We start from the raw sequence: 12,601 nt of genomic DNA, 5'->3' as shown, positions 1-12,601 counted from the left end.
GGGCATGTGTTGGGGGCCGAGGGGGTGGGGGTGAGGGGGCAGTGGCACGGGGGTAAGGGAACGGGTGGGTGTGGCCCTGGAGCTCTGGTTCTTTTGTGTGTGGCGACACCTAGTGGCCAGTCCCTTGTCTTCCACAAGGAGAGGGCCAACTGACCATTAGCCCTTGGACACGAGACAGAATCAGAAGACTTTTACCCCTGGAAGCCCTAATTCCCAATTTGAAGGCTTCATGGAGCATTTCAGATGACCTCGGAGAACACGACAGCCCAAGGCACACAAAATACTCAGGAATGAGAGTCTTTGGAAAAGTTAAATTTGGTTATGGAGACTGGATTAGGGACTTGCATTTGACCGTAAGTGAGGTGGAGATGGTAGGGGGTGGAAGTCCAGACCCCACAGGCTGTCTGGGTTCTCTCTTCAGCCAACTGGGCCAGGGCTGCGGCAAGATGGGGCAAGCGAAGCAGCCACGGCCCCGGCCCTCCAGCAGGTGCAGGAAGACAGGGAGCGAGCACCCCGGCAGGTGCTCTAGGAAGCAGACGACGGACTTCCCTGGTGGTCCAGTGGTTAAGATTCCATGCTCCCAATGCAGGGGGCACGGGTTCAGTCCCTGGTCGGGGAACAAAGATCTGCGTGCCGCATGGTGTGGCCTAAAAAAAAACAAAAGAAAAATAAACTGGGATGTGATGGGACTGTGTGTCCAAGAGGGCCTGGGTGGGGCACATGACCTGCTTCGGTCATGCAGTCAGGAAAGGCTCACCAGGATGGCATCTAAGTGAGCGGAAAAGAAGCCAGTTCCAGCCTGGGGACCCCAGTGCAAAGGCTGCTGGGGAGGAGCTTGTTGGCAGGTCCTAGAAACAGACCAAGGGCCAGCGAGACAGAGGGGAGGAGTGGGAGCAAGAGGCAGGGCTGGCCATGTGGGATCCTGGCAAGGGCGTGAAGCGTATCCTGGAGTAGTTTGGAGTGGGGAGAAATGTCATCCGTCTGGCTTTTAAAAAGATCATTCCGGTTAGGTAGCCTCATCCACCAGAGGGCAGACAGCAGAAGCAAGAAGAACTACAATCCTGCAGCCTGTGGAACAAAAACCACATTCACAGAAAGATAGACAAGATGAAAAGGCAGAGGGCTATGTACCAGATGAAGAAACAAGATAAAACCCCAGAAAAACAACTTAATGAAGTGGAGATAGGCAACCTTCCAGAAAAAGAATTCAGAATAATGATAGTGAAGATGATCCAGGACCTCGGAAAAAGAATGGAGGCAAAGATCGAGAAGATACAAGAAATGTTTAACAAAGACCTAGAAGAATTAAAGAACAAACTAACAGAGATGAACAATACAATAACTGAAATGAAAACTACACTAGAAGGAATCAATAGCAGAATAACTGAGGCAGAAGAACGGATAAGTGACCTGGAGGACAGAATGGTGGAATTCACTGCTGCGGAACAGAATAAAGAAAAAAGAATGAAAAGAAATGAAGACAGCCTAAGAGACCTCTGGCACAACATTAAATGCAACAACATTCGCATTATAGGGGTCCCAGAAGGAGAAGACAGAGAGAAAGGACCAGAGAAAATATTTCAAGAGATTATAGTCAAAAACTTCCCTAACATGGGAAAGGAAATAGCCACCCAAGTCCAGGAAGTGCAACGAGTCCCATACAGGATAAACCCAAGGAGAAACACGCTGAGGCACATAGTAATCAAATTGGCAAAAATTAAAGACAAAGAAAAACTATTGAAAGCAGCAAGGGAAAAACGACAAATAACATACAAGGGAACTCCCATAAGGTTAACAGCTGACTTCTCAGCAGAAACTCTACAAGCCAGAAGGGGGTGTCATGATATACTTAAAGTGATGAAAGGGAAGAACCTACAACCAAGATTACTGTACCCGGCAAGGATCTCATTCAGTTTCAATGGAGAAATCAAAAGCTTTACAGACAAGCAAAAGCTGAGAGAATTCAGCACCACCAAACCAGCTCTACAACAAATGCTAAAAGGAACTTCTCTAAGTGGGAAACACAAGAGAAGAAAAGGACCTACAAAAACAAACCCAAAACAATTAAGACAGTGGTCATAGGAACATACATATCAATAATTACCTTAAACGTGAATGGATTAAATGCTCCAACCAAAAGACAGAGGCTTGCTGAATGGATACAAAAACAAGACCCATCTATATGCTGCCGACAAGAGACCCACTTCAGACCTAGGGACACATACAGACTGAAAGTGAGGGGATGGAAAAAGATATTCCATGCAAATGGAAATCCAAAGAAAGCTGGAGTAGCAATACTCATATCAGATAAAATAGACTTTAAAATAAAGAATGTTACAAGAGACAAGGAAGGACACTACATAATGATCAAGGGATCAATCCAAGAAGAAGATATAACAATTATAAATATATATGAACCCAACATAGGAGCACCTCAATACATAAGGCAACTGCTAACAGCTATAAAAGAGAAAATCAACAGTAACACAATAATAGTGGGGGACTTTAACACCTCACTTACACCAATGTACAGATCATCCAAAATGAAAATAAATAAGGAAACAGGAGCTTTAAATGACACAATACACCAGATAGATTTAATTGATATTTATAGGACATTCCATCCAAAACATCAGATTACACTTTCTTCTCAAGTGCGCATAGAACATTCTCCAGGATAGATCACATCTTGGGTCACAAATCAAGCCTCAGTAAATTTAAGAAAATTGAAATCATATCAAGCATCTTTTCTGACCACAATGCTATGAGATTAGAAATGAATTACAGGGAAAAAATTACAAACACATGGAGGCTAAACAATACGTTACTAAATAACCAAGAGATCACTGAAGAAATCAAAGAGGAAATCAAAAAATACCTAGACACAAATGACAATGAAAACACGATGATCCAAAACCTATGGGATGCAGCAAAAGCAGTTCTAAGAGGGAAGTTTATAGCTATACAAGCCTACCTCAAGAAACAAGAAAAATCTCAAATCTAACCTTACACCTAAAGGAACTAGAGAAAGAAGAACAAACAAAACCCAAAGTTAGCAGAAGGAAAGAAATCATAAAGATCAGAGCAGAAATAAATGAAATAGAAACAAAGAAAACAATAGCAAAGATCAATAAAACTAAAAGCTGGTTCTTTGAGAAGATAAACAAAATTGACAAAACTATTAGCCAGACTCACCAAGAAAAAGAGGGGGCTTCCCTGGGGCTTCCCTGGTGGCGCAGTGGTTAAGAATCTGCCTGCCAGTGCAGGGGACACAGGTTTGTGCCCTGCTCCGGGAAGATCCCACATGCTGCAGAGCAACTAAGTCCGTGTGCCACAACTACTGAACCTGCGCTCTAGAGCCCACGAGCCACAACTACTGAGCCTGCATGCCACAACTACTGAAACCCGGGCACCTAGAGCCTGTGCTCTACAACGAGAGAAGCCACTGCAATGAGAAACCTACACACCACAACAAAGAGTAGCCCCCGCTCGCCACAACTAGAGAAAGCCTGCGCGCAGCAACGAAGACCCAACATAGCCAAAAATAAATAAATAAAATAAATAAATTTATTTTAAAGAAAAGAAAAAGAGGGAGAGGACTCAAATCAATAAAATTAGAAATAGAAAAGGAGAAGTTACAACAGACACCGCAGAAATACAAAGCATCCTAAGAGACTACTACAAGCAACTCTATGCCAATAAATTGGACAACCTGGAAGAAATAGACAAATTCTTGGAAAGGTATAACTGTCCAAGACTGAACCAGGAAGAAACAGAAAATATGAACAGACCAATCACAAGTAATGAAATTGAAACTGTGATTAAAAATCTTTCAACAAAAAGAAGTCCAGGACCAGATGGCTTCACAGGTGAATTCTATCAAACATTTAGAGAAGAGCTAACACCCATCCTTCTCAAACTCTCCCAAAAAGTTGCAGAGGAAGGAGCACTCCCAAACTCATTCTGTGAGGCCACCATCATCACCCTGATACCAAAACCAGACAAAGATACTACAAACAAAGAAAATTACAGACCAATATCACTGATGAATATAGATGCAAAAATCCTCAACAAAATACTAGCAAACAGAATCCAACAACACATAAAAAGGATCATACACCATGATCAAGTGGGATTTATCCCAGGGATGCAAGGATTCTTCAATATACGCAAATCAATCAATGTGATACACCATACTAACAAATTGAAGAATAAAAAACATATGATCGTTTCAATAGATGCAGAAAAAGCTTTTGACAAAATTCAACACCCATTTATGATAAAAACTCTCCTGAAAGTAGGCATAGAGGGAACCTACCTCAACATAATAAAGGCCATATATGACAAATCCACAGCAAACATTGTTCTCAATGGTGAATACTGAAAGCATTTCCTCTAAGATCAGGAACAAGACAGGGATGTCCACTCTCACCACTATTATTCAACATAGTTTTGGAAGTCCTAGCCACGGCAATCAGAGAAGAAAAAGAAATAAAAGGAATACAAATTGGAAAACAAGAAGTAAAACTGTCACTGTTTTCAGATGACATGATACTATACATAGAGAATCCTAAAAATGCCACCAGAAAACTACTAGAGCTAATCAATGAATTTGGTAAAGTTGCAGGATACAAAATTAATGCACAGAAATCTCTTGCATTCCTATGCACTATGATGAAAAATCTGAAAGAGAAATTAAGGATACACTCCCATTTACCATTGCAACAAAAAGAATAAAATACCTAGGAATAAACCTACCTAGGGAGACAAAAGACCTGTATGCAGAAAACTGTAAGACACTGATGAAATAAATTAAAGATGATAGCAACAGATGGAGAGATATACCATGTTCTTGGATTGGAAGAATCAACATTGTGAAAATGACTATACTACCCAAAGCAATCTACAGATTCAGTGCAATCCTTATGAAACTACCAATGGCATTTTTTCGGAACTAGAACAAAAAATCTTAAAATTTGTATGGAGACACAAAAGACCCTGAATAGCCAAAGCAGTCTTCAGGGAAAAAAAAGGAGCTGGAGGGATCAGACTCCCTGACTTCAGACTATACTACAAAGCTACAGTAATCAAGACAATATGGTACTGGCACAAAAACAGAAATATAGATCAATGGAACAAGATAGAAAGCCCAGAGATAAACCCACGCACCTATGGTCAACTAATCTATGACAAAGGAGGCAAGGATATATATACCATGGAGAAAAGACAGTCACTTCAATAAGTGGTGCTGGGAAAGCTGGACAGGTACATGTAAAAGAATGAAATTAGAACACTCCCTAACACCATACACAAAAATAAACTCAAAATGGATTAGAGACCTAAATGTAAGACTGGACACTATAAAACTCTTAGAGGAAAACATAGGAAGAACACTCCTTGACATAAATTACAGCAAGATCTTTTTTGATCCACCTCCTAGAGTAATGGAAATAAAAGCAAAAATAAATGGGAACTAACGAAACTTCAAAGCTTTTGCACAGCAAAGGAAACCATAAACAAGACGAAAAGACAACCCTCAGAATGGGAGAAAATATTTGCAAACGAATCAGCAGACAAAGGATTAATCTCCAAAATATATAAACAGCTCATGCAGCTCAGTATTAAAGAAATAACCCAATCCAAAAATGGGCAGAAGACCTAAATAGACATTTCTCCAAAGAAGACATATAGATGGCCAAGAAACACATGAAAAGCTGCTCAACATCACTAATTATTAGAGAAATGCAAATCAAAACTACAGTGAGGTATCACCTCACACCAGTTGGGATGGGCATCATCAGAAAATCTACAAACAACAAATGCTGGAGAGAGTGTGGAGAAAAGGGAACCCTCTTGCACTGTTGGTGGGAATGTAAATTGATACAGCCACTATGGAGAACAGTATGAAGGTTCCTTAAAAATCTAAAAATAGAATTACCATATGATCCAGCAATCCCACTACTGGGCATATATCCAGAGAAAACCATAATTCAAAAAGACACATGCACCCCAATGTTCATTGCAGCACTATTTACAATAGCCAGGTCATGGAAGCAACCTAAATGCCCATCGACAGACGAATGGATAAAGAAGTTGTGGTACATATATACAATGGAATATTACTCAGCCATAAAAAGGAACGAAATTGAGTCATTTGTTGAGACGTGGATGAATCTAGAGACTGTCATACAGAGTGAAGTAAGTCAGAAGGAGAAAAACAAATATCGTATATTAACTCATGTATGTGGAATCTAGAAAAATGGTACAAATGAACCGGTTTGCAGGGCAGAAGTTGAGACACAGATGTAGAGAACAAACATATGGACACCAAGGGGGGGAAGCCGCAGGGGGGTGGGGATGGTGGTGTGCTGAATTGGGCGATTGGGATTGACATGTATACACTGATGTGTATAAAATTGATGACTAATAAGAACCTGCTGTATAAAAAAGTAAATAAAATTCAAAAAATAAAAAAAATACAAACAACTTATAAAAAAAATTTAAAAAAATAAAAAGATCATTCCGGCTACTTGCACTGGGTGGTGGAGTGGAAGGAAATGAGAGGGGTGGACAGGAGGAGGAGTGATCCCCCAGAACCGAGCCTCCCCACTCAGCTGTGCTGGGAACTGAGGGCTGTCTGCTGTGCTCGTGCACCTGGCCCCAGGGGACGGCTGGCTGCCTCTCAGCAGAGGTCATTCTGCAGGCAGCTCACCCCTCCTTCCTGGTTACCAGTGGTTAATTAGACCCTTTTCTGGACCAGGAGGAGGTGACAGGGTAGCAGACAGTAGAAGCGGGAACCTGGGCTTTGGTGGTGGAAAGGAAGGCCCTGTAAGGAGGCGGCACTGCATTGAGTACACAGCTGCGTTGCTACGCAATACACATTTTGCCCTATTGTGCAGGCTTTTAGGGCCGGAGCCCCTGTCAGCTTCTGGGGACTGAGCGGTTGACAGGAGCCTCCAGGGAGGCTGCTGCCCAGGGCTCTGGCGCCTTTCTGAGTCGGCCCTTCACCTGGGAGAGCCTGCTGGTCCAAGGCTTGCTGGCCCCTGAGGGATGGACGGTGTGAGGAGTGTCCTTGGCCCGCAAGCCCGGCTCCCTTGGTCCTCTAAGCGCAGCTCCTTGGCACCAGGGCTGCCAGGGCTCCACCCCCACCAGCTGCTGCGTTATTTCTGACTCATCCAGGAGTTACAAGTGTGTAACCCAAACCCCTCCACGCCCGGCTTCCTCCCCCGCAGCTCCTCCTGGAGGGAGGAAACCCTGGGACTTCTCTCCTGGGACCTTTCTGCAGGTCGGGTCCCTGCTGCACCTGGACGCAGCTGCCGCGTGCAAGAGCCACCCTGTGACAGGTGGGTGGGCTTGTGAGGGTGGCGGCAGCGAGCCCGGGCGGGTGAGTGTGCCTGCAGCCCCGGGCTCGCCGTCCCCATCGAGGGACTCCTTGGAGCCCAGCCCAGGAGGCAGCCTCTTGAGCTCATCAGGGACTTTTGCAGAGGGAGCTGTCTTGGTGTTTGGGGGCTGGGTACTGATCCCATGGCTTCTCCAGCTACAGGCCCCAGCCGGCTGCCTCTGATCACGTCACTTTGCTCCTCATGGAAGTTGCTGGCTTTGAAAGACGGGGACACTTTGGGTTTCATGCAGCACATCTCCTGGGCTCATAGCAGGAGCCTTGCTGAGGGGTGGCTGGAAGGTAGAGCTGGCCAGAAGTCTGGGTCAGTTCAGCCACCTGGGCCTGACAGCTCCACACACAGAGGGGGCTGGCCACCAGCGCCTGCTCCGGGGAGATCCCTGCTCAGTCTGGCTGTCGGGCCAGCAGGCATGAGGGAGCAACGGGCAACTCGCCACCTGCTCTGGGCTCTCAGAAACAAGCCCCTGATGCAACATGGGCGGCCTGACAACTCGTGCCGGTATGCGGGTATGTGTCGTCCTGTCACCCCCCCACCCCATGCTTCTCCTCGCTCTGCAGGAGTCCCTAGAGCTGGCCAGGGGATGAACCGCGAGGGGGCCCCCGGGAAGAGTCCGGAGGAGATGTACATTCAGCAGAAGGTCCGAGTGCTGCTTATGCTGAGGAAGATGGGCTCCAACGTGAGTGCCTTCGGGGCGTCGAGCAGCAGGCCCCCCAGGGAGGGTGCCTGATGCAGGCGGGCAGAGGGGCTGTAACCACCTTCTATAGCAGCTGTGGTCTGGGGAAGGGGATGCCAGGCCTCTGGCTTGACTGTGGCTAATTCAGGCTCCCTCCCGGGCATAGGCACCAGCATGTCCAGTTCGGCAGGCCCTGCTGGGGTAGTCTTCCCACCCCCTGTGCCAAGTTTGGGCCAAGTGGGTGAGGATCCTAAAGGCCCTCACCTTCCTTTCCTCCCCTTTCCTGGGAGTCTTTTCTTCCAGGGGTGACCAGGGGTCAGGACAGCCACTGAGAGGGCAGCAGATGTGCAGTGGCCCTTCTCAACAGGAGAGGGAGGGGCTCCCCAAGCAGGGCCTGCCCTACGCTGGAATCCCCGTCCTCAGTCTGATCCCGGTGCCAAGGCCTGTGGGTCCCATGGACCAAGTTTCAGGGGTGGGAGCAGAGGGGAGAACTAAAAGGTCAGTTCTCAACAGCAGAGGCCCAGGGAGCGGGTGCGGGCCACCCTTCACCCAGCCCTCTCACCCTTGCAGCTGACGGCCAGCGAGGAGGAGTTCCTGCGCACCTACGCGGGGGTGGTCAACAGCCAGCTCAGCCAGCTGCCCCCGCACTCCATCGACCAGGGTGAGTCCATCGACCACGGTGAGTCGAGGGCCCGCATGGCCAGCGACAGCAAGTTGTGGTTCCTTTAGAAAGCGTAGCTCCAGCCCTTCCAGATGGGTGGTCCATGAGAGAGAGATTTCGGGGCTGCAGCTCCCTCACCCACAGAGCTGAGCCCCGGGTGGCGGCAGCTTCTAGACGTGGAGCCTGCAGAGCCTCCAGGCTGGTCCCTTCTCCTTCCCCAGCTAGGAGCCAAGGACCCAATCAGGTAATGGCGGGGGGGGGGGATCCCTTTCTAGGCCTGGGGGAGGAAGAGGAAGAAACGGAGGTGTCTGGGGGCCCCGTAGCTGCAGAGGCTCTGGTGGTTGTATTTCTTCAGACTTGGCCTGGCCCCTGCACCCCCCTCCCCCAGTACTCTGTTCAGGGACAAGGAAACCACCCTTGTGTGCAAGGGCCTGCTCTAGGTGCGGGCTGCACAGTGGCTGCTGTGTTCCTGGCTGTGCCCAGGAAGGTGGCCCCAGTGGCCCTGGAGGTCTCCGTTTGCCCAAGGCATTCTGAGTGTTTATTGTCTAGCAGGCTCGAGCTGCCAGAAATATTACTTCTACTTAGCGGGCAAGGAAATGGGGGTTCAGAAGCAATAAACCACTGCAGCCAGTTGCTGGGGGGCCCAGGATGCAAACCTGCAGCCCGATTGCAGAGCTGGGTTTGTCTCTGTCTGTCCTGGAGCCACAGGAAGCTGCTGGGCACTTAATGGGCTCTCCCTTTCTGGAAGCCTTATCCTGACCCTGTAGCCCAGGACCGTGACCACCAATTTCCAATTGCTTGGAATTCTTGGCCATTGAATCGTGCAGCCGGTGGCCTGTCTGGTGTGAGTGGGCTCCCAGGAGCAGAGTGCTGATGGGCGTGTTTGCTGATCCCTGAGGCCAGGGAGGTGAGCAGACCTGGCACACGGGACCGCTTTTCCTGAGGCCGCCCTTGTTCTCCTGGATGTCACACGCAGGGCCCTGCCCTGGCGCAGGGCCCGGTTCCCGAGCTCTGACGCTGGGTGTGACCCAGCCTGTGCGCCCAAGTCAGCAGAAATGTACAGGGTGTTCCCGTGGCCCCAGCAGCTCCCGGGGACAGCCGCTCGCCAGGGCCACCCTCGTGCCGCAGCCTGTCTGCGCCAGCTGTGTTGTCAGCCACCGCTGGGGAGGAGGAGATAAAGGGTGTGGAGTCTGCCCCCGAACCCCATCCTGGGATATTTCTTCCGGGAGAGGTCTTTTCTCCTCCAGGGCTGATCTGGGTTTTAGCGTGGGTCCCTCTCCCCTGCTCCCCAACCGCATTCACTTGAAACCCTCAGGCTTCTGAGTCCCTGGGGCATCACCTTTTCTCCCAGCCTGGTCTTGGGTCACTGGGTTAACCTGAATTTGAGCTGCAGGGGTAAGAATGCCTCTAAGTAGAAAGCTGTTAATGGGACAAAAATCAAAAGAAGCTATAGGACTGTATGTCAGTATAGAAAACACCACCACATACACTGCCCACCCCCCACCCATATACACACACGCACGGATGTATGTGTATAGAGCAAAAGAAGATGAAAGAATATTTACCAGGTTGTTTATAGAAAATTCTGATAGAGGGTGGAACCACATAAGGGACTTTGACTTCCCAAGTCACACATTTTTTTGTAAAACTAATTTTTTTAACATTGCGCATACATTTCTTTTACAATAAGGGAAGTTTTTTTTTTAGATTCTGAATGGGTTTTTTGGTTTCCTATTTTTCTTTTTCTTTTTTTTAAATTGAAGTATAGTTGATTTACAATGTTGTGTTAACTTCTACTGTACAGCAAAGTGCTTTAGTTTTACCCATATATACATTCTTTTTTTAAATATCCTTTTCCATTATGGTTTCTCATAGGATATTGAATATAGTTCTCTGTGCTATACTGTAAGACCTTGTTGTTTAAAGGGGAAGTTTTAAAAAGTGTTTTTAAGAGAACTCTTTTTGTCTTGCTCAGCTAAACCAACAACTGAAAATAAAAATGAGCTCTGCTGAGTTCTTTAAGGCGGTCACGGTGACCTCACCTGGCCTGAAACTGCTGAGCAGTCAGGAGTGAGCCGTGGGCATGTGGTTGTGATTTCGTGGCCCTGGAATCCAGGCCCTCCTGGGTGTGGGGCGTCCACAGACGGACAGGCTGGCCTTGGGTACTTGTCTCCGGGAAGCAGGCTCCTGGGAGTGAACCTGGAGCCGGGTGAGAGCCTCTGGGGAGATGGTTCTCTGCTGCTGGGCCGCCTTTCAGCTTGCCCCTCGCCCCACAGTCACCTCCAGCGACAAGCCTCACAGGCTTACTGTATTTTCTTTGTGCCAACGAAACAACAAGCAGTCCAGTCTCTCCCACTATGGAGGTTCAAGCCTGAGAGCAGGACCCTACATTTCTGCCCACGCCGTGGGGCCAAATGGGGCTTTGATAAAATTCTAGCCTGCCCACCTTCCCCACTGGCAGAGCCGACCTCAGCTGATGCCACAGGGCATGTTGCTGTCAGAGTCTCAGGTGCCACCCAGGTGGCAAGAGCCCTGGATCATTGCTTCCAGTGCTCGGGACCCCAACATGAAAAAGGCCCAGAAAGGCCTAGGAGCATTCGGGGTGATGGGCGGGACCGTCCCATAGAAGCCTGGTGTGAGCGCCTCCTGCCACTAGGCGGCACTGTCTCTCAGCAAATGCCTGTGCGCTGCTCCGCCGGCTCCCGCAACTCTGACCTATGCTGTTCCAGCTGCCCTCAGTAGAGGGCCTGAGGCCGCCCCACCAATGGGTCAGTGCTTGGCCATCCGTCCCGGGGTCCTGCCCACCACCTTGGACCCGCACACGCTTCCCCTCTGGGGCTGGAGGGGTCTGGTACCGGGAGCCCTGCTTGCCCTCCCCAGACCCAGATAGGAGAGCGGCAGCCTGGGCATCCCTCAGCCCACACCTCCCGGCCGCCCCCCATCCCATTCTTCCCTCGGTGAACACATGTTCAGTATCTGCTGGGACCAGGTAGGTGCTGGAGACCCTGGTGCACGGGCCTGCACCATAGGGCCTCACCAAATGGTTCCAGGAGAGGGCCCCAGAGGCCCCCCGGTACTGCACTGGACAGTGGGTAGACCTGCCTGGCCTGTGCTGTTCCAAGACCACCCTCGAAAGCCTCCTTCTGGAAGCCCTCCTTTCCCTCCCTTGTCTTCCCTGAGACCCCCCTCCCCCTCCCCCATTTCCTGCCTCTCTCTGCTCACTGCCTCCCCCCCCAGCACCTCCTTTCCCCTCACCATGGTCATGCTGGTGTTCTCCATATTCTATCCTCTCCTCAGTGACACACGCTCTCCCTGGGAGGTCACATACACTCCCGTGACTCCAGCAGAGCTCTGGTCGACGCCTTCCAAATACACCCCCTCAGCCCAGACCCCCTGCTGACCCCCAGATTGATGCGCCCTCTCTACTGGCCGTCTGGCCGCACACGCCCCACATTCAGCAGGTCCAGGGTCGTAACCTCTCCCTGCCCCGGGATCTGTGCTCCCGCCTGCGTTCTCTGTTGTGAGCACGTGCCACTCATGAACCCAGTGTCCTGGGGACCAGCCACTGACTCCTGTCTTCCCCAGGTATCTAGGAGGTTCCCAAGTCCTCTTGATCCTCCCGCCTTAATGCTCCTCACGTCTGCTTTGTCTTCTCCATCTTGGTTTGAACCCCCATTTTGGTCTGAGCCCATGTTAATTCTTGTCTCGATCACCACAAACAGCCCCTAATTGGCCCCTTGACTTCTCGTCTTGCCCTCTCCGTGCACTTTCTACCCTGTACCCAGAGTGAGTATCGAAGGCTACATCAGTGGGTCTCTTCCTGACTTAAAATCTTTCAGTGGCTCTCTACTGCCTTGAGGATAAAAT

The 12,601-nt window shown here is 49.2% G+C and overlaps 1 protein-coding gene across 3 annotated transcripts in view; it reads left to right on the top strand.

The window, feature by feature from the left end:
• Positions 1–12,601, top strand: part of CTNNBIP1 (catenin beta interacting protein 1) — a 53,332-nt gene that overhangs the window by 26,339 nt on the left and 14,392 nt on the right. For 2 of the 3 annotated variants that reach the window (XM_060079652.1, XM_060079662.1), the window contains 2 exons: positions 7,958–8,076; positions 8,644–8,752. In XM_060079652.1, the coding sequence (XP_059935635.1) occupies positions 7,981–8,076; positions 8,644–8,752 (205 nt within the window). In that variant the 5' untranslated portion in view covers positions 7,958–7,980. The remainder of the gene's footprint in view (positions 1–7,957; positions 8,077–8,643; positions 8,753–12,601) is intronic. The other variant, XM_060079673.1, reaches the window with a different exon arrangement.

Source organism: Mesoplodon densirostris, chromosome 2, assembly GCF_025265405.1.
Source record: "Mesoplodon densirostris isolate mMesDen1 chromosome 2, mMesDen1 primary haplotype, whole genome shotgun sequence".
NCBI lineage: Eukaryota > Metazoa > Chordata > Mammalia > Artiodactyla > Ziphiidae > Mesoplodon > Mesoplodon densirostris.
Note: the sequence above shows the minus strand (reverse complement) of the source record. Positions and strands in the feature narration are given on the sequence as shown.